This window comes from Rhipicephalus microplus, chromosome 1 (genome assembly GCF_043290135.1).
Source record: "Rhipicephalus microplus isolate Deutch F79 chromosome 1, USDA_Rmic, whole genome shotgun sequence".
In the NCBI taxonomy this organism is placed as follows: Eukaryota; Metazoa; Arthropoda; class Arachnida; order Ixodida; family Ixodidae; genus Rhipicephalus; species Rhipicephalus microplus.
In genome coordinates, this window is record NC_134700.1 from 188411276 (window position 1) to 188434486 (window position 23211).

The 23211-nt window shown below is 41.6% G+C and overlaps 1 protein-coding gene across 1 annotated transcript; it reads right to left on the reverse strand.

Annotated features, from left to right (window-relative positions):
• Positions 1-2173: 2173 nt before the first annotated feature.
• On the reverse strand, positions 2174-21527 carry LOC119178381 (uncharacterized). The gene is made up of 5 exons (XM_075871939.1): positions 20853-21527; positions 14241-14392; positions 8784-8851; positions 5716-5799; positions 2174-2395 (listed from the first exon to the last, which is right to left on the reverse strand). The coding sequence occupies exons 2-5, from the start codon at positions 14267-14269 to the stop codon at positions 2259-2261; spliced, it is 318 nt and encodes a 105-aa protein (XP_075728054.1). The 5' UTR covers positions 14270-14392; positions 20853-21527; the 3' UTR covers positions 2174-2258.
• Between the last annotated feature and the right edge of the window lie 1684 nt (positions 21528-23211).

Below are 23211 nucleotides of genomic sequence, written 5' to 3' on the forward strand. Positions count from 1 at the left end.
GAATCCCGGCTGTGGCGACTGCATTTTCGATGGTGGCGAAAATGCTGTAGTTCTGTGTGCTCAGATATGGATGCACGTCGAAGAACCCCAGGTGGTCGAAATTTCTGGGGACCTCCACTACGGCGTCTCATCATATGGTAGCTTTGGGACGTTAAACCCCACATATCAATCAATCAATCAAGCCATTTGCGCGGGCTCGCTTTGGGTCACGCAGTAGCTATGAGTTTTCTTATGTGTCTGCGGTGCTTTCGACACTCCCGCTTTTTCAGGTAACTCTTAGTCTTGGACGAGAGGAGTCACTTCAGTGGGTGTCGTCACGCTTGCATGACGCAAAGCTTTCAGAGCAGGCTTTGGGCCTCCCGCTGATTTAGAGAAATGACGCCTCCAACGCAAAACCAAAACCCTGCTTGGGTCTCGTGCATGCGCAGTGGCCTCGACGCTGTTTTTTTTTTTTGGGGGGGGGGGTGGGTGGGCAGGGGGACATAAAATTATTCCGGCCTCTAATAGTACACTCCCTAAAGCGTATTTCACTGGGACATCTTTCGTGTTTTTTTTTTCGGAAACTGGTGGCAATTCAGTGAGAGAACTAGTAGAAAAGGAAAGGCAAGGAGATTAACTAGTCAAGGATAGCGGCACATCCACGTTTCTCAACAAGTGAATCACGCAGTGTCAGCTGTTTTTGCTACGCGTATTGAAAATATTTACCACCCTATTTTTGAACTTTTCTCCATGGCAAACTGCTTAGAAGAGTGACGCTTTTTCCACTTTATTACGATATAAAGCAACGCACTCCTTTCACTCGAGAAAGTAATGGCAGTGCCCACTTCCAGCAAAATCGGTTTTCGCTGAATAACGATACTCGGCAGCAATTCTTGAGAAGCGGCGCGTCATTTTAGGTCGACGCTCGGGGCTCTACTGATCTGAATTGTATGTAGGAGGAACCTCGAGTCGAGAATTGTTTCTAAATGTGAGCGTTGATGATTTCGCTGATCTGAAGGCACTGGCGGGAAGTGGGACTCAAACTATTTTGAAATCGGGATTTTTATAAGTTCATGTATGAACGGCGACCTACAAACACGCAAATGCATGCATGCATGCATGCATACATATGTATGTATACATACATACATATACATATACATATGCATACATACATACGTACATACATACATACATACATAATGTAATGTTAATGTAATGCAGGGTTCAGGGCCTATGGGCTTTCAACGACCTCTGCGGCACAGCCAATGTCACACACCTGATCAGATTTCTGGAGCTTCCCATGCAATTGCGCAGCGTCACCGAGTGTAATGTAGATGTAGTGGAGCTCGGGCGTGGGTGCGTGTGGGGCTTAGTGGAAGGAAGAAAAAGACGGAGGGAATAAGCACAGCTGGCCCGCAGCAAGGGCGTTGTCTCTTTGTTCTCTCACATTTTCTTCACAATACGTACACGTACGTGGTACAGTCTACCACAAAAGTTTACGGACATGCGTACGTACGCATGTCCGTATTTAGGCCATGCACGTATCTGACGTCAAGAGCTGTTCGACGTTCTCGAAGGCTACATTTCGATCTTTTGACACACCCAAGTTGCAGAATCGTTGAGCAAGGCTCTGATGGTCATTGTGATGACCAAGATGTGTGGCAGAAATCTTGGTAGATGATATATCATTCCGAGTAGTCGTCTAACACCGACAATCTGCCGTTTAGAGCTTCCATGGTTCGGACTACTTCGACATTGCCTGAAGATAGCCGGACGTACAGTGCTGACATGACAACTCCGAGGAAGGAGACTTAATATATCCCAAAAGGACAGTTGCCCTGGTGTAGTGTGTTGCCTGCTTCCACAAGTAGAGATAGCACCTGCAGCTCAGTCTGGCGTCATGCTTCTGGTGGTTGCATCAAAGAACCGGAATGTCACCTTTCATGTTGATGGCTATTTCTTTGCGCCTCAGGATTCACGCGATCTGTTCTTGCAAGCACTCTGGTGCGGAGATGATGCCAAAGGGGGGGCAAGCTATTGCAGGGCCGGGCATATGGCGCCATGAACGTTGTGACCTCTTGGGAATCTGCAGAAAACTTTTACTGGTGGAAGCATGTGGACAGAACTTCTAACAAACTTAAGCGTCACTAGGGAGGCCAAGGACTTGATCAACAGTTTGCACATTATGGCATTTATGGAAGGTGACTTTATTGCACAAAAGACGCTCCAACTGCAAGACATCCGAATTTTTACCTTCTTTTTACACATCTCGTGCTTTAAAGCTCGTCTGGAATTTGACTGCAGGTATCTCGGTCATATGAAGGAATTTTTACTTCGCAGCTTTCATCGTAATGCTCGACACAGTGCACTGGAACGGCATCTTTAATTGCGTATAGAACCCACATCAGGCACTCTGAAAAAAAAAACAGTAAACGTCTGTCAAATGACCTGTTTGTTCAGTGTTGTGTGCAAGCTTTGCAACACACAAGCATTTGTGTCGAGCTATTACACAACTACAAACTGGTAAATAAATAAAGGGGGATCACAAGCGAACGTGAGTGTAGCCATATTGGCGCGTCTCAACCAAAGAGAGCCGTTTGGCTGTAATTCCACCGTGGTTATTTAAAAGAAAGGCTGAAAAAAGAATAAATATTTTTACAGCGAAAGCTGCATATGGCCAGGAGAAATGAAACAACGTTTCAAGTGGGTGTGACAAACAGTCTCCATTGGCTGTACAATCAGTTACGTCATTCTCAGCGTCTTACTCAAGAACGTGTGCCATTGGCTGCATGTGAGAGTGACTTTGACCATCACGTCGCAGCTGTGGTGCCAAGCTCACGCGCATCAGTTTCTATAGGCAGCTTACGCATGAGTGGGCCATGGAGAACTGTAGAAGAGCGCAGACAGTGGAAACATGAAAAATCTCGCATTCGCCGGGCCGATGCTGCAGTCCTGGCACAAAAAACGGGCACGGGAGGCCAAGTGCTGGCAGCAACTGTGTACCGATAATCCATTAGCCTTTCAAGCCTTTCAATGCAAGCGCCGGTGGCAGGCGGATCCTGCGAACCTCACCGTTGATCTAGCTCGCGATGCAAAACGCTTGCAACAGCCCTGCACCATACAAGCGGCGATGCGGCGTTAACGTCATGATTACGGGAGCACGTTCACTGGGGCGAACGCCCAATTTCAGCGGGAGTTCCTCCAAGAGGCACTTTGGATTTGGCTGCAACGTCTGTGACCGCTGGTCGTTCGACAAGAATCACCGTGATTAACGCATTGCCACGTGCATTTAACTGCTCACCACACTCCTTCATCACAGTGATCATTCCAGGCGTGATTTCCAGCATGTGACATACACTATGGTAGACCCAAAGCATACTTGTGTCTAACCTAACCAAGAAGCATGTACAAGTAACAAATAATTGTAAAAGTTGTCAGTGCAGTGTCGGGTTGAACGCACTGCTGAACGCGGGGGCCCCATGCACGTTCCAGCTTTCACAGGTTAACAGCTTGTGCGGAGTGCTTGGGCGGTGTTTTTTTTATTGTTCATTGCTATATGTGCCACCAATACACCAAGTATCGATATAGCAATTGTCACATCAAGTATACTCTTTTTTGCTACGCACAAAGGAGAGCGTGTACTAATCTAATATCCAGTAGTCTCTCAGCACTATAAAGAAAAAAATACGGCTGATCATCGAAGCAAGACAACGTGTAATACACGTTCAAGTTGCACTTTACCCAACGTAATATATTAATCCCAAATAAAAGAAAGAACGACAGGTCAGGTAAGTGTAACAAGCCTCTCTCTGGACAACTAAATGACATTTGAGTGATTATTCTTGATAGCTATAAAAAAAAATTGTTGCTCTTTAACGTCCCGAAATCGCCCCGCCGCGGTGGTCTAACGGCTATAGGTTACTCGGCTGCTGACCCGCAAGTCGCCGCATCAAATCCCGGCTGCAGCGGCCTCATTTTAAATGGAGGCGAAAATGCTGTAGGGCCTTGTGTTCAGATTTGGGCGCACGTTACAGAACCCCAGTTGGTCAAAATTTCTGAAGCCCTCGACTACGCGATCTCTCATAACCATACGGTGGTTTTGTGACGTCAAACCCCACATATCTCATTATCAACGTCCCGAAATCAGCATATTATTATGAGAGACACCGTAGTACAGGGCTCCGGCAATTTCGACTACCTCGGGTTCTTTACGTGCCCCCAAATATGAGCATACGGGCCTACAGCATTTTCGCCTCCATTTAAAATGCGGCTGGCGCAGCCGGGATTTCATCCGGCGACTTGCGGGTTCACAGCCGAGTGCCTTGGACACTAGACCACCGTGGTGAGCAGAATATAATATATTACTCGTCACATCAATTTCGTAACAGTACCCTGAACCTTATTATTTTTGCCCCTTCATCGCTGCAGTGCTTATGATATAACTCAGCGTTTCCATAGAAAAATATTCCTTACTGCTCAACATAGTTTATTCCAAACTGCTTTTTTGTACCACATACGTTTGTAGGGTCACTATTTATTTACCTAGGCTGCTTTTTGTAAGCCTGCTTTATTAGCTGAAGTTTAGGTAAGCGTAGCCGAATGCTGGACAGCTTTTCTTGCAGGCAGCCCTTTAAAGGATCACTAAAGTCAAATATTAATTTACGTCAGAGTGAAAGCTCAATGAATGACACCTGAAAAAACAATGTTATCAACAACAGTGCCTTACTTAGCGAGAAGTTGGGGTAAGTGCACAAAAACACATGCACCGCAGTAGGAGATTCTCAAAAGGATCCCGATGACATCAGACGGATCACCTACAATTATTCACCGGTAATCGATCTTGCTGCACTAAATAAAAAAAACATTCCGTGCATCAAAAGGCGCAATAAAATGGTGCTGGTTCGTTTCCGTTTGTTTCATGAAAAAAAATCAACCGCCGGAGGTTACTATGCGCAATGGCGCGAGTGGTTCAGAAATTCATTTTACGCTTAGTCAGACTGGACAGGTGTTGTCATCTAGCGGAGTGCAGTTAAACAAAAAAAAATGGCTCCAATCTTGAAGCCAAATGCGGAAAATTTATTAATGGGTGCTGTTATTGCTGTGGCTTCCGCTGCTTTTGGTCTGCTCCTTCTAGCACAGTAAAGCCGAGCAACGTTCTGCACGGCAACAGTGACGCGAGTCAGTCCTGTCAGTCTGCTTCTTGAGGCGGGTAATTTAAAGTATGCTAACCTGATTCGGACCACCAAAACATGATTTTATTTCAAAATAGGCCCCTCCTTGGCACAAAAGTAACCCTACGAGCTTTCTGGACCACTATTTTAACAATCAACGTCAACCTAATAGTTGCCCTTATTGTCCCTTTAATGCCAATTAAGAGCTTCAATAATGGTCGTTTCATTATGACATCCAATTTCGTTTCTGTTCGAGAATTTGGTGGGTGAGAAACAAGATTACGAATTTTATTTGCTGTAAAAACAAATCTAGTCTGTTCTCTTCGAAGTGGTTTCTAGTGGATTTAAAATTTTCAGTAGATAGAGCACTAATATCTGTCACCTGGAAAAAATCTAAATGAATTTGGTACCGAAACAAAATTTTCAGGTATGAAGTGCGTCTTGAATCAGTGCTGTGAAGTCTTTTTAAGACCCTATTCTTTCTTTCAAAGAAGCGTCAAAAATGCATGAATATTCAAGCGTAGAGCAAGTGTCACTATCTCTTATGTTTTTGTAAGTTTACCTTTCCTTCCCTTAAAAGGAAGATCGACGATGGCACATGCTTTGTAATCTGTGTAGAGCAAGGTCATATCCAACTCTTGATCATCTGGAACAGTTAACACAGATCAATAACTTGTTTCGAGACAACGCCTAGTACATCCCATTGACAGAATTTTAAACTTTGCCTTCTACGCCCAGCAAAAGTGATGGACGTGATAATGTGTTAGTTTTTCTGTTATGCGTAAGTCCTCGAAAGTATCTTTGAAACCACTCAATTGAAATTTGATGGCAGTAATTGCTTTGCTTTTGAACTATCCTAAGCTGTTTTAAGCACCAGTGAGGGCAGTGTATTTTTTTACTGCCTCCAGGAATGCCCCGAGTTTGTTTTTGGCAACAATAACTCCAAATACTTCTTTTTATTGTCCTTCTAAACGCAGTGACCAATCGAAAGCTGTTTTTTATATAAAAACACATATTCAACGAAAGTGAATCATGTCATTCCTAATATTTTTTTTTCAGGTGAGTTTCATGTATATACAATGCAAGCTAATTCTCATCTTTGAAATTCCGAATATGTGAGCACCTATTCTGACTTGCATGTTTCACATGTAAGACTAGGCCTACTTTATTGAAACAGCATGGTTATAAACTCACGTGCTCTGCACTCGCACGGAATCATATGTCTGTCATCTTTTTAATGTCAGTGCAAAAACCAATTCCTCAGATAATTTGTTACAGCCTAAGCATTTTCTCAAAGCTATTAAAATTAAAAGCTTGACAGGGATCTTAGCCTACTCGCAATCAAAACAATAACATAGTGTGTCAAGCATTTGCATTTAAAAAGTAATCAAAAAGCGTCATGTTTTGATGCATAATGTAGACTACCAATTGTGGCCTGTTGTGAAAATTACCGCAGTTTGAAACTATAGTGCTTTGGCCACCGTATTATATTAGTCTGACCTAATCTAGGTAGGTTCTGTTCTTTTGTGGCAGCAAATTTTATATGGTTTCCTGTTTTTTCTTTCAGCTGAATATTTCTTGTTTCCAGATCTGCAATAAGCAAAACATGAAAAGCGGGATTATGTCATCCTACAATTTCAGCTTGATTTTTTTAAGGTTCATAATGCTCAAACTACGATGCCAACTTATCAACCTCAAGAACGGATCTTTTGACGCATCATTTACTCACTTTACACGCAAACGATGCAGATTCCGCACAGCGTAGCCGTTTGAAGATTTTTTTAATGTATATCAGTTTTGGATTAAGAAAACTAGCAATTGTGCTGTTCAAGTTCGTTGCAGCATTTCTATAACTATTTCAAAGACGATAGTCTTCCTTGGTGTACTTCGGCGCAAAAATTTCTATCTATCTATCTATCTATCTATCTATCTATCTATCTATCTATCTATCTATCTATCTATCTATCTATCTATCTATCTATCTATCTATCTATCTATCTATCTATCTATCTATCTATCTATTTATCTATCTATTTATCTATCTATTTATCTATCTATTTATCTATCTATTTATCTATCTATCTATGTATCTATGTATCTATCTATCTATCTATGTATCTATGTATCTATCTATCTATGTATCTATGTATCTATCTATCTATCTATGTATCTATGTATCTATCTATCTATCTATGTATCTATGTATCTATCTATCTATGTATCTATCTATCTATGTATCTATCTATTTATCTATCTATCTATCTATGTATCTATCTATTTATCTATCTATCTATTTATCTATCTATTTATCTATCTATCTATTTATCTATTTATTTATCTATTTATCTATCTATTTATCTATTTATTTATCTATTTATCTATTTATCTATTTATTTATCTATCTATTTATCTATCTATTTATCTATCTATTTATCTATTTATCTATCTATTTATCTATCTATTTATCTATTTATCTATCTGTCTGTCTGTCTGTACGTTTATCTCTTTGTCCACCGTAATGATACACCAAACAACTCGAAAAATTACTTCAAATGGCCAACCACATCCGCAGCGCCAACCAATATTGCTCAGGTTTCATCGTTCATACTTGTGCGATTGTCATTTAAAAAGCAATTATTGCGAATATCTAAGGCCCCATAACAACACGTCAATATTTTGTATGTGTGTCTTTATATTGAAGGAGGCGTACATAAATAATTCTAAGGACAATAGCGTTTATCACGCTGCGCGGACAATGCAACAAGAGGCTCAAAAAGGCAAGTATTTCCAACGCTTTGCTAAGAAGACATGGTGCTGGCAACTGCCCGTCGCTTTGCGTTCTACACCTTATCGCCTCCGAGACAGGCGCGCATCTTTCTCCGTCTGCGCGCATGCCTTCCTTCGCTTTTGAAGATAACTGCTTGATAGAGCTCGTGCCTAACGTGCCTCACTGCGCTCGTTCGCCTTCGCTGCACGAATCGAACAAACGCAGCGCTTCCAGAATACAATTCACCCATTTTCTCGCACAGAACATAATATAAACGTTTTGTTCACTTTCTCCAGACGCAAGATTATCGTCTTCTGACGGTATTTGCAGTGAAACTTGCAGATACGGGGCCAATTTTTTATTCAGGAAATCAGCTTTTATGCAGCTTGTATTTCAACCACTTAATTGTACAAAAAACTGAGATACGCATCAGAAAAAAGCGCAGTGGGGCCTAGGATTACAAATTTTTAAATATGGGTTGTGTGCTCGAGCCCACGTTTTCACTAATGAACCAGTTTTCAACAAGGCTAGTTCTAGCCTTGAAGAAGAAAAACCTACCCGGGGAAACGGCAGCTTGAGCACGTAAACCCTGTTTCCGGATTTTTTGGGGCATTTTAATCTTCCCCTTACTACCGTTTTTCACATTTGCAGATAGCCTATCATGAACAAGGTACTACGTCTGAAAAAAAAATTGTTTTCCATTACCAAATTATTGGAGATAACAAGTAGGCTTGGGTCACGGAGCAATATACCTAGCTATGCAAGTGTGACAGGATCAAACCAAGTACATAATCACGAATCACTGCGCGTTTCCCAGTTAAATCTGGTCGGTATATCATGGCAAATAATAAAATTTTGTTTACCATCATCATAGGTGAATAAAACTTTGTCTGGTGCCGCTCCTGGCTTCATGTGAAGAGCGATTTCTTTTCTGAAAAAAATGGCGTGTCAGTAATATGTGTTCCTCTGTGGCGGACATGACCATCAATAAATAAAACGTTGCTACTAGCAATGAGAAAATCTAGCGGGTGGCCTACGTTGTCGGTGTATTTTTATTTACGCGCTGAGTTTGTTCTGAAAATTTTACTTTTATGCAAGCTCGTGATTTCTCATGACAAAATTCATATCTTCCATGGTTATGTACGGATCTTACTTCTTCAACGATAATATAACGGGACGTGAAGAGGGTGAGGCTCGGTAGAGAAGACGAGAACAAAAGTGAAGCTGCGGCGGAAGCGGCACATGTGGTGTGGAGAAAAGGAGAGTGCAAGGGCTGGATTGGTTGTGCTGTTGAATGAAAACAACCAGTGATAGCGTGTGCTCGGGCGCAACTGGTGCTGGTGACAGAAAAATGGTGCGCTGAGTGTTAGAGAAAGCGGATGAAAAGCGAGGTAATTCCACGAGCTCCGATGTTTTAAAATAGCCTTCGAGACGTCAGGTCCATTCAAGAATTCAAGCTTCTCATAAGTTTTTTTTCTTCGCCCCAAGAAGCTATGGAATATGAATATTTGCGGTGGCACAAATCTTCGCCCATGCTGATACTTCAGCGCGTGTTGAAAGTCCCCAACTCTCCTTCGTCTGCGAGTTACATTTTTTATACAACCAGATAAACGGAGACGATGGGAGGGGAGCAGCCGCATACCTTGTTCTCATGAAGCATTCTTTGTAAAGGCAAACGTCGCGTCAATATGCTGCCTGTTTGAGTGGTATGCCATTTGTTCAAAATAACATTATTAATTTCTGTCCTAAATATATGCGTTCGTTCAAAGGCTTCGCCCAGCCGTTGACTTTTGATACTCATCTCGTCAAATAAGTGTAGAGCAAAGGCACTCATGGGATGACAATAAGGATGCTGTACTTGTCAGCCCCCCTCCATGCCAGCCCACTATGCTACAACTGAGCCGTGCCAGCTTGTTTTCTTTCTTCATTGCCTAGGTACCTGCTTACAGAACGGACAAACAAATATCTACCAGACAAAAAAAAATGGAAGAAAGAAATTGTACACAAGTATGAAAGCTATCAGATTTTAAAATTTCTTCTACTGTGGGAGACTTCCCATTTGATGAAGCCACTCAAGTACATATTGTTGGACCTTTTGTGTTCCAGAAATGAAAAGAATAAAAAAAGTGCTGTTGAATCCACCACGCGTTGTCGGCATGGCGCACTGCCATTTTAGATTGTCTTATACTGGGCAAGCCCCGTAACACAACGAGATCAAAGGTTACTCCTTCCTAGTAAGAAACTACAGAGCACAAAAAATCTCAAGTGTTATGTTGAAAAGGAACCGCGTTAAAATACGCGACATAACGGGGCAGAAGAGTAAAATAACAACCAGACGTAACAGAATGCGAATTGTGTAACCAGGCGTCATACAATATTATTTGTATCACGAGCTGGTTGTTGAAGGTTTCCAATTCGTTACAGACGGTTCAGCCATAATTATTCTTTGTTTTAAGCCACTTAATCAATGAATGCAGCACATTGCGTCCTGCCAGCGCACCTGTAATTAGTAGCATCAAGAGTTTGAAATGGGTTTTAGAAATGGCACTATTCCACCTTTCACAGTGACCGGTGCGCTATCCCGCTGGCCTGGAGTTGCTTTTTTGCGTTTCTTAATTTTTCGTGTTTCTGCTGTTCATTGCTTCTGCCATTTCTCGTTGAGAAATTGAAAAATGTATCAGAAGTCATTGTGAGTTCAGGCGCATTCATATCAGGTATTGGCACGTTTTGAGAAAAGGCAGGCTTCGCAGTGGGCGTCGAACAAATATGCAGTTGCATTTGAAAAAGAATCGTATCGTAAGTGAATAGCAGAATGACTTCCATATTTATTAGACGCTTCCTCTTTTTCTCTTGACCACTACTGCGCTATACCATCCTCGTGTTGTTCGTTACAGGCGTTCTCATTCCTAGAGAAAGTCGTGGGACAGGGGCGGATGATATATCACCACATCAATTGTGTCAGTCTTGTGACTTTGTGGGGGAGCGTAGCTTTCAATCTTGTAGTTTCAGCAGATGCCTTGCATATGAGAAAATACGCTCCTTTTGTCACTGCTCTAAGTTTACCTGGTTGAGATGCCAAAAAATTGTGTACAAAGTCCTTTTCTCGAAGCACTGATGGAAGAAACGTGTTTTAATCACGAACTAATCTTGTCCAAGCTTCATGCAGATTTTCGGAGACGTTGGAGAGGATATTGGGGTACGATGGTGAGCCATGTATAAAGAAACAAGCTGGGTAGCTTGTGACTTCCTGAAATGTTTCGTTGTACTGTGTGACAATATCAGACAGAACACGCTTCCGTGGTTTTGAGAGGTCATCGTTGATCTTACAGCGGAGGTGGGTTAACATGGAAATAAAATTTGGCAGATCCCAGAAACCTAAGAATCGGCGTTATGCGAAGCATGCGGAGAGAAGGTGACCACGCTGCAATTTTTCATGGATGAAATGACGCTAAATAAATGTACAAATGTTGCCACGCACAAATATATTGAGGAGTTGCAGATGTTTATATAACCATTTGTTTGCACTTGCGCAACGATGTCAACCGGAACATTCGTATTAGCAACACCGGAAGCTGATATGAAGCGTTTATGCTCGCGAAGATGTTGGTCCTGGACACTGCTACATAAACTTCAGCGCATGGCAACTGACTTTAACCCCACGAGACGGGTATCAAAAGAGTACATATGTAATGTTCATAAAAATGGATAGGCATCACTGCAATCACTATTGACGTTTCACGAAGATTAGCGTCTTTTGAAAAGTAGTTCCGAGACCTGGTGTAGCTCTGCGGTATAATGTTTCATTACCGCACAGGATGTTTGGGTTCGATTCCAACTGGGACCCTGACATTTATTCTTTGCATTTGTAAGTTCGACGCTATCTGTGTCGGGTAACTCTCAATGCTAGCGCATCTAAATTATGTGTGTACTCGTCGTTCCTGGGTAGATACTAAGTGTAAATCATCAGTGGCACGTATCCGCATACCAGCAGCACATACCTGCCCGTGGGTATGGGCCACTATTTGGCGCGAAGTGTTTGACGACGTACGTGACGAGATTGTGACAATATTCATTTCTTGACTAGTGCGTCACATTCGTCAAACCATCTTACCCTACCATGCAAATTTTGTTTCACGCCAAGTTAAAGAGGTGACCACGAGAGCACCCAAACGTAAGCGGCTAGATAGATAGATAGATAGATAGATAGATAGATACATAGATAGATAGATATATATATATAGATAGATAGATAGATAGATAGATAGATAGATAGATAGATAGATAGATAGATAGATCCGCTCAAGGTAACCGAAGTTTGCCAAGAAATGCTTCGCATTAAATAAAAAATAAGGGACGTTTGAGCTTCGCCTTTGAGTTGAACAAGATACACACATCTTGTTTCTAGTGCGTACTTTAACCATTTAATGCATACTTTTTCTTTTATGATGCTCGAGAAGTTTAAATTGTGGATCGCAAAGTAATCAATCAAGCTGGAAGCGGGTTGGGTCAGTAAAGCTTTTGCATATAGCCCCTGAAGTACGCATAGAGTTTTTATGAGCTGACACGAACGCCCTGCCCCGCTGCGTGATGCGCAGCTACATACTTCAGCACAAGACCAAACGGGAGTGGCGACATCAGCGACTTCACAAATTAGACCCGGTAATAAGGTTCCGCATGCCTCCTTAATTGAAACGGCAACTCACAAGTACGATCCACCGCATTCGTCTTGGTGTGGCGTACACCAGACGTTACGCGCATATAATCGATCGCAGTAAAACCGGTCCTAATTACGAACACGGTGATGCACCAGAAACACTCAACCACATATTTTGTGACTGCCCAACATACGCACGTGAACGAGAACACTGATTTCATCTACTGAAAGATATCGCAGAGGGTCATAAACTAATGATGAGATCGAGTTGGGCTCTTGGCCAGACACCAACAGTGCAACTGTGGTCATAGAAGCGGTTATAGCCTTTTTAAAGCAACTGGACTACATGCACAGCTATAAAGTTTTTCTCAGCTACGAAGAATTTTATATACTCACCTTGCTATCTTAGCATTGTCATCAATTAGTCTGTCTTCTCCCCTTTCCCCTCCACCAGTGTAGAGTAACAAGCGAGAGTGACCTATCACTCTGGCCAACCTCTCGGCCTTTCTGTAAATAAACCTGTCTCTCTCTTAAACCACTGAGAGTTATGCACATGAAATGCTTCCCAACTTAATATGTGCCCACTACCTGGTATTAAGACAATACACGCAGTAATATGTGTGCCTTGTGTAATGGGCAGCCGGCTTGTTATCATAATCAGGTTCTGACGCCCGACGACAATGTATGCTTGTTCCACAAAATAGTAGTGTCACACAAAATAGTAGTGTGACGCTCAACGTATGTAGTTCACGTCTCCAGGATGAAGCCGTACTATTCGCGTTGACTGCAAGTCAAGAACTTTGTGATGTGGCACTTGCCTTCAAGACAATTGTACATTTCTTTCTCGCTTCTTTCTTTTTCATCTTGTCCTTTTTCTTCTTAATTGACAGACATTTTTACTACCTGTTGTTGTTTTTTGGAGCCGCGGAATACATGCGATGTGTCTTCTCATTTTTTTTCTTTTGGGAGACGGTAATGCCACGCTGTGTTGGTGGCAGAAGAAGAGAGCGAAGAAGTGAATGGCTGCTGTAGCTGAAAAAACAGTCGTCCACTTCGAGTTCCTGTCTAGCGTGTCTTCTTACGACAATATATATATATATATATATATATATATATATATATATATATTCCTGCTCACGGCTGGTTATCTTTTCATCCACTTTTCTTTCTTTTTATTTACATTTCATTGGTTCTATTAACTTCCATATTAACTTCCTATTAACTTCCAAAACATGAAAAAACGAGCCCTTAGGTATACACTTCTTTCCCCTATATATATATATATATATATATATATATATATATATATATATATATATATATATATATATTAGTCCAGTAGATCCTCCGTGAGTGGTCCCAACGTGGTTTATTCCGACGTTTCGGCCTAGAGTCTGGCCTTCATCAGGATTGATATATATATATATATATATATATATATATATATATATATATATATATATATATATATATATATATATATATATATATATATATGCATGCGTGTGTGTGTGCACGCGTGTGTAATAAGTGCAAGTCAAAAGTTTTCTCGGGAAGTTCGACTTCAATTACAAAGCTCACATTGAGGTTGCCACTCTGTTTAACAACTGCATATGAAGAACTAGTATAGCGAATAGAAACCACAATTTCTGTATTATCATTTTACCTTTCAAACCCCTTCAAGCCCTTTAGCATCCAGACATATGTAACAGAAGGGCCTTCGGGGTTGAATTCTGTACGCTTCGTTGTCAAACAATCGAGCTCGCCATCTTCATCAGCGTCGAATACAGCGACACCTTAAGGGTGTTCGCTGAACACCTGTAACATGAAAATAAAAAAAGTATTAAAAAGTTTTCAGTGTATATTAGACGCAATTTACATTGCACTTGGCCCTTGAGCGATTCATGATAATCAGTTGTTTTCATAGGTGTCGTTTAAAAGCATCCTGTCCATGTGAACTAAGAGTGCATTCCATTTCGAGGGAGACTCATATCAGCAGTTATTTGAAGCTAATATTCTTTATAGTTCGTTGTCACAGGCTAATTGTTTGAACAACATGAAGGTCAAATCTTCATTATCAAATACAGCTTTGGCATCTCAGCTGCTGAATTATTTGTAATCGTATTCTCTCCATATCATGCGATCACAGGGCCCCATAAGAGTCTTCAAAACTTATCACCTTAAAAGCATGGCTCCCTCATAACGGAGTATTGGTATGTATTGCACAATAATAATTAAAAACACCTAAGTCTTCATTAAAATCTGGCATCATTGCGAGTTCGCAATTCATCAAGGTGAAGTCACCACCAGTGTTTATTTTCGCATGTTCTGGCTTTCGAAACATCTCCTCGCCACAAGAGTACTGTTTCAATACGTTGCAAAGTTCCAGAAGGAGAAAAAAATGTTGCTGATCCCCCTATATGGAAGAGGTATAAGACGAAAACGTGTCTTTACAGAGGTAGTTGAGCGTTTATTGTACATTGTTTCGGCAACAGCAAAAAATTGCGAAGTCACGTTAGCAATGGCAAGCAGCTCGAAACCTGCAGCGCACTCCTAAAGCAGAAAGCACGCACAAAATTAGCATACACAAGAAGATTGCGGACTCACAACAGTTAGAGCTCGACAATCAAAGCACGTTGTTCGAACAGAAAGACGTACGAAACGAGTGCACAAGTAAGGAGATGACAAGCGCGAATAACTCTCACAATTTTTTTGTGCTCGTCTGTCAGTAGCGCGCTCCTTTCGTAAACGCGGTTGTGGCAGCGTGCGAAGTGACCTTCGTCCTCTCCTGAATTACGAGTATGATAAACGCGCGTGCAAGAGAGACCGCGCTCCATTGAGGCTCCCTGGCGACGACCTTAAGAGCGCGCCCAACGGTAATGCAAGGCGAGCCTGTCGATAACAAAAACGCACTAAAATTTCGAAACTCTGAGGACTGCCAAACGATGTATCGTGTATATAAATGGCTTGCTGTTAGCATTCAGGACAGCATAGCTCTGCGACGTAAGGCTTAGCGCTGTGGGCTCAGAATCGAGAGGTTGGTCGTTCCATTCTGTGGGACAGATGCTTTCTTTCTTGTTTTTTGTTGTAGTCTCGGTGTATATATTAAATGTCACTTCCGTCACAAAAGAACGTCCGCAGAGCCGTGGGGGACCCCGGCATGAAACACTTTCATGTTAAAAAGATGGAGGATCGTAAGCTTCGCCTTTAAGAGTTGAACGCCATAGCAATATCTTGTTCCTGGTGTTTTCTGTGTAATGGGTAGCATGCCTTAAACGAGGAGCAATGATTCACCGGATTTCTATTGGAACTTCTTATGCACCAACTACGTGACCATAAGAGAATAGGCGCATATAATGTGTGTGCCTTTTCTAGGGGGTGGCCGGCTTCAAACCAGGAAGTCAACATATTAATTACATGTTCAGACGCCCGGTGACAATGTATGGTTCTACCACGCATTCTTATTGCGATATCAGGTGTGGCGTTGTGAAGCATATATACAGAACGCGTGTTCGTTTTTAGCAGAAAATTTCCTTTCATTGCATCTTAAAAAACACATGGCTGTGTGGTAGTAAACCTGCTTGTCACGCAAGATACAAGGGTTCAATCTTTACGCATAGCCAGAAATTTTAATAATTTTAGTTGCATCTTTGCATGGTGAATTTTCGCTCACAACAAATGACGCCTGTACTGACGCCGGCACTAACGCCGGAAATTTAGATAAAGAGCTCTTTAATGCTATCACGTTAAAAGTTCCTTCATTCTTTGCTTTCGTGCCTCTTTCATAACTTCTACAATACGCAGCACTTAGAAGGAGTACCAGAGAAACGAATGTTTGCTTTAGCATATATACTAAGTCAGAAAAACTTGGTAATTGCAGTTACTGTAACACACGAACTGTATGAGGCAGCTCTGTTGCAGCATTATTACAGAAAAACTTGGTAATTGCAGTTACTGTAACACACGAACTGTATGAGGCAGCTCTGTTGCAGCATTATTATGTACTTATTCTGTCAAATAATTATGCCAGGAGTAGTATTACTCCTCCTTGCAGATTGGAACATAACTGGTACTTCGTACAAAAGATAGCAAGAAGTGATATGCTGAAAGTGTATATTCTTTACAGGCTGTCATGGTCAATCAATGAATGTATTATTTAGTTTAAGCTGGCCAACTGTGTGCAATGAATCAGATTGTGTATTACAACTCATCAAAAAATAGCAGTCATCGTTATGTGGTTTCAACTTCGTTACCATTCCTGCTTAGCTAGATCAGTTCACCCTGAACACAAGAAATATATATTTGCTAACACTTGCATACTTGCTGGCAGATAGTTTTTTTCCAAATGAAGATTCTGTGTAATAACTCTAATCTAGACTAAACTCGAGCCCGTGTGTGTACGTAAGCCACTATGCTTCCATGAAGATTAAGAGCACTGCGCTTCGAAAATTGAGTGTTGTTATAATGCTCTCACTGCACATACATTGAAAGGTTTCAAACAAAAGTGGCCATCATCACGTACGAGGTTCCTTTACACGCGACTAAAATTGCGTCTAATTACGCCTGGGGGACACCTTGATTCAATATTCAAACAACGATAAGGCTGTATATTCGCTGTATATTCTGCTAAACAGTTCCGATTGCATTAGCCCCACGTTTCTACACGAAAAAACAAACTAAAATAAAAATGAACAAAATGTTACTATTCACCTAACAAAACAAGTTTCGGGGCTATCATTGGAGGTACATCTTTATATAAAACATTTTATCACGCTTTAGGAGTACCACACCCAAAAGAACTTGACAGGACCGGCGCCGACTTGAACAATTTTTATAGAAACGACCCACATAACACTTTGAAGTGAGAACAAGAAAACTGATGCATGCGCAATCATGAAGGAACAGCAGAAAGGGTGCCATTTGCACAAACTCTCACGTTCTGTTTAGTACCTCAAAATGATTTAAAATGTTACCCTTGACCATCGTTGTTAGGGGTGGGTGAGAGGGTGAAAAGAAACGCAGGCGGACGAGATGTCAAATTTTAGCATTTCTGTTAAGCAGATGAAGTGCCACGTTCAGAGGGATGCGGAAAGTTTGTACTTCTTTTTTTATTTTGTGCGGTATACTTATTCATTATCACGTCACTTACCACATCAGTTATGAAGGTGCAGTGAAGTATGATGCAGCTGCACGAAAATACAGGCAGTGATACTGGCGCAGCAATGGCACTTAGTAGGGTCACTTATAAACGAACGCGCAATTACTCAAATCAATTCACTGCATTTTCACTTGAGGATGGCATACTGATTTCTTTTCTATCAGAGAATAATGTTTACATTTCAATGCACGTTTTTTTACAAAATGTTTTTGATAATGACAATGCGTGGTCGTCTTAGCAAATCCTTCCAACTGACATAGCTTTTGCGCAATGAACGATCTTGCAGAATGCGATGGTGCTCCCCTGTTCGTCGAAGCGGGCGGCTGATTGCATCAAATGCTAGAAGATCGTTGCATTTGCTCTAGGAAGGCACAAAGGTGAAGCTCCCAATATCTGCTGCGTTATCACGTTTAACCAACATGAATCGGAATGTTTGCGGCTATGAAGAGACAGAATGGAAAGCTTGACAGTTACAGATTTCTCTTATCAACTCGATTGGAAAGTGTTTGTACGGGGTCGAGCCAATCACGGCTAACTTCTCAGGTCGTATTCATTGCACTTCTTTACAACCCCGTTTTCATTCCCCACCGAAAGCTGGTATCAATTTTCAACGCTGAAACAATTGCCAGAATACATTATCAGCGATGCTTCGATCAGCCGGAGAAGTTGCCGGTATCTTGTGCTTCCAATAGTTGCCGCAGCCAAACACAGCACAGTGATAGCTTGTCGAGCTGTTCTCGTCCAAAATTCAATTTTCCGCCGCCAAATTTTTTCAGTGCTTCGAAAGTACACATTAAGCTTTCGCAGCCATGCAATACATTACGTGGTGAATCACACACACCAGTGACATTGGTAGGTGCCTGGAGAGAGGGACAGAGAGAGAGAGAGAGAGAGAGAGAGAGAGAGAGAAAGAGAGCGTTGAAAATGCACCGTTTTGAGTTCAAGCTCGTCCTCTCCTCGAAAACAGTCTATGAACCCCAAAACTATTTCGTGTTTCTATATATTGTGTTCTCTCGACGGAAGGAAATATTTAGGCACCACCGCGGTGGTGTAGTGGCAAAGGTACTCGACTGCTGACCCGCAGGTCGCGGGTTCAATTCCCAGCTGCGGCGGCTGCATTTCCGATGGAGGCGAAAATGTTGTAGGCCCGTGTACTCAGATTTGGGTGCACGTTACAGAACCCCAGGTGGTCAAAACTTCCGGAGCCCCCCACTGTGGCGTCTCTCATAATCAAATGGTGGTTTTGGGACGTTAAACCCCACAAATCAATCAAGGAAATATTCAGCCCTTTCGGTGCGATGTTAGTCACAACACATTTCAAGAGTGTTTTATACATGGCCAACTGACGTCATTTTTAATAAAAATATAAACCCATTTGGTGGCCCTTATTCTTATTCGGACTTACATTGGAAGCCCCTTTGATTCGCCAGTAAGAAGTTATAAATCATGAATATTCAACTCTTGTACTCTATAAACGTTTATTGCACTTAACAGCACTAGGCCTCAAAAGTGCGCTTATTATATGCCTGCTTCAGGAGACAAAATTTGAGTCCTCAGATTCGACTCAGTAGGCGGGTGCAGCTGGAGCCGAGGTTTCGATAAGTGACCTTGTCTTGAATGTTGCATCTGCTTTTGTTAGCGCGCTTATGCATATACTTTGTACCCTCTCATCCAACTCAAACACAAGAAGAGGAGAGGGTGAGGCTAAAAACAGGAGTGTAGATAAGGGGAAACAGGGGAAAAGTGATTCTTGAAATGAAATAAGGTGAGAAGTGGGGTTAGGGGATGCAGTCACTATCTCTCAGGCGAGGACAGCTCAATCGTGAATCTAGGGGGTGATGCAGGGCTAGCGCACCGAATTCGGCTCATCAAAACGAAAGAGGTGTAGTCCGTGAAGAAGAAAGGGAGCAGGAAAGAGGGGGTGCATATTCGTGTCGAAAGATGGAAAGTGAGTTTGACGTATCGTGGTAGCCATGTGGAAGCATCTCCTAGCAATAATTTCAGAGAAAAAAGCATTGATAGAAATTTTGAGACAAAAAAAGCATAGTTTTCCCCGTTTTCGTTGTGGACGTAATAAATCGAACAAACTAAAAAACTTCTTTTGAAGCATCTAAACCTGTTGGCTGGAGTGTAATAAACTTCTGAATAAGGCATGTCTCTTCATGTTTTTTGTCGCTCAGGGACCTGAAGTATGACTGCAAGATGATTGAATTAAAATGCTGTGACACTGCTTTCGATAACTTCTTTACCAAGTCCGTGGTATGCCTGTTTCATCTCATATTATTTGGCTTTCCTGCTTCACCACTGCACTGTTTGTGACAATATGAAGTTTCGATCATGTATTCACTGTAGGCAAAACCATATTTGATGTATTTGACTGATTAAAACCCGTAGATTTTAATTAAAACGTTATGATAAATGTATTTGCAGCTCTTCCATTTTTGACCAGAACAACGTAATGTGTGGCCAGTTGAACAAAGATTTACTTTTGTTTAAACTAACACGTCGTTGAAGCTCTCATTGCGGCAACAGGCGACACTTGGTATACTTCAGAAAATGATTTTATAAGGCACCCGTTGCTTGCTAGAACTGAATAATACTTTTGCTGGCTATTTATGTGTCAGAGATTATGTGAGTATTTGGTTAAAAACATTAGCAGCTGGTTGGTCTCTGTTAATTCGGCACCAGTAGCTAGTATTCATTTTCTGAAGAGAAGGCTTCGTTGTATATGCCTTGTTTAGACCATCGAGCGAGTAATTTCTTTCATCTAATGTTTGCTTTGGGTTGATAAAGTATATTGACCAGTCACCAGTGTTGCTACAGTCCCTTCGCAAGCGCTCTGCTTCTCCCGAAATTATTCCTTGTATGCGCTGTCGTGGGTGACGACTGGTGTAATCTGGTTATTGTTGGCTGTCTCTTCACTGTGTCAATATTCTTAGCTATCGTTTGCACAAATTTGTACAAATGTTGGCTTTAGTGACTGCGCACGTTTTAAATTTACGGTCACTTCTTGCATTTCATGTTTCCCTCAATTTCTGACAGTTTCGGTTTAATGAAAAAGGACATGTGATTGTTTTCAGCATTTACATCATATATGAGGTAAAAAGTGCATTTTCTCACCTTGAAAGCATCTGGAACTTCGTCCATCTTTGGGTCCATGGCTTTCACCCGACCCACTGCCTGGGCCCATAGAAAAACACACAGATTCACAGCAACTACTGAAGCAACCATCTGCATTTTGACTGGGAACTGTTCACTGGGTATAGCACATTGTTAGCCGTGTCTATACAATGTACAAAACGCTGGCTGTGTTCTGCGGTTCATGTAATCCTGACATTTCGCATTTCATCTGACGCTGTTTTTTTGTCATTTTCCCTGACACCTATACATCTAGCAATATAGTGTCATGGCTATTTTCTCACAGAAGTTTCTTTTAATATTTTATATGGAACAATTTTGAAAATTTGATGTACATGTCATATGCGTTCGTCATGGTGGCAGGCACTTTCAATTATAGTGACTGGTTTATCAACTCACGAAGATATGTTGTGCTGGAAAACACCTAAAAATAACAGCACCTATTACTTTCACATTCCGAGAGATTATTTCTGGCAAAGCACTTACAAAATTTTGACTGTATATGTGACAATAGTATGGCAAAGAGGACAAATGTTTCTCTTGTCATAACTGGCAGTAGACGCTACCACTCGCACCAACTGCAACTTTGTTATTTGCTGCACAGGCCAGCTAACCATTCGAATTTCTGTTAGAGAGAAGAACATCCTGCTACTCATTTTCGCCCGTGCTCTTGAATTGATTTTCGAACATTCCCTTGTATATGGTAATATACTAGGACTGCGCTATGCTGCCGGAATTTTTCGATAGAATAGTTTTGAGACTGGAAAGTATTTCCATGCAAAATGTACGCGAGTGAGTCGACCTGCAGTTTCTAGTGTAGTGGAACATTGACCGTGAATGAACCATTTCACAATGACGATGAAGTCTGCATAAGTTATGCGAAAGTATCCAAAGACTCCACAACTTCTAAAATGTGAATACTGATGTATTAAATGTTACAAGGAAGTGGTTGGAATCATGCTAGCTTTCAGCTGTGCGCCGGACCATCCGAATTGACCCTCTACTACATCTGACTCACCTCTATTATTTTTCTGTATCGCGTGCCATTATTGAAACCTCAAGAAAAAAGATACCAGAAAATTAAGGCAATCTGCACACTTGTCAGAATTACGGGACACGGAAGCTAGGAGAAAGATCTCGTCCTTTTCTCCAGCTCTGGCTATGATGCGTGCCGACGGAATGCCTGGAAACTTCTAGAACCCAGCAGCAAGCTACATGAGCCAGCGGCGGAGGTATATATGCAGGTCAGGAGATGAGTCGGTGTGTAATATTGCCTGTTCTGGCAGCGTGTAAGTGGCCGATGGTGATGCCAGCGAAGTTTCCCTGTTTAAGTGGGGTCAGTTGAACTTGAAGTGTTTCGGTGTGGACAAATTTCGAAGAGCGTTTTCTGGAAGAGAAACGTTGGACGCAGTGGGAGGACATCGGCGCCGGATTTGGTGGGAGTGCTTCCTGACAGTGAAGCACTCAATCTTGGTTCCAGGAACGTTAGACTGGATGCGTTTGACGAACATTCTAGTCTCTATCTGTTTTTGGATAGTTAATGCATTGCATAGCGTTTTACCGCGAGTTGTTGTTTGTGCCCGTTGTTTTGAATGTACCACCATACCGTGTGAGTTGTATCTGATAACTGCCGAATGTACATGTTTGTACGTTGTTTGTAGTGCCTTATCCTAGAATATAGTTTGTAATTCTATCAACTCGCGACCACGACCCGTGATCGCTCGTGCACCAAATGGACCAACACTAAATTGTCCGCGCTTTTGTGGTGTGTCCCATGGCTCAATACGTCAGCGTCCTTGGAATCAGCCCGGTGATTGCATCCAACTTAACGGGATTAGTGACAATATGTGCACTTAAACATAGTAGCGTCATTGACCGCAGCCAATAACAATGCAGCCAGTATGGAACACTCGTATTAAATGCGAAACATTTCTTGGCGAACTTCGGGGACTATCTATCTATCTATCTATCTATCTATCTATCTATCTATCTATCTATCTATCTATCTATCTATCTATCTATCTATCTATCTATCTATCTATCTATCTATCTATCTATCTATCTATCTATCTATCTATCTATCTATCTATCTATCTATCTATCTATCTATCTATCTATCTATCTATGTATCTATCTATGTATCTATCTATGTATCTATCTATGTATCTATTTATGTATGTATGTATGTATATGTATGTATGTATCTATCTATGTATGTATGTATCTATCTATATATGTATGTATCTATCTATGTATGTATGTATCTATCTATGTATGTATGTATCTATCTGTCAATCCAGCCACCTACGACTTTTAGCGCTCCTGGCCGTTTGTATAATGG

Bases quoted from the DNA above. Each gene is read 5' to 3' on its own strand.
- LOC119178381 (XM_075871939.1), bottom strand. From the start codon at position 14,269: ATGCTAAAGGGCTTGAAGGGGTTTGAAAG. The intron at 5,800-8,783 runs GTAAACAAAATT...TAACTGTTCCAG, and splicing joins TTTATTCACCTATGATGATG to ATGATCAAGAGTTGGATATG. The intron at 2,396-5,715 runs GTAAACTTACAA...TTTTTTTTTCAG, and splicing joins TCCTTTTAAGGGAAGGAAAG to AGTGCCTGATGTGGGTTCTA.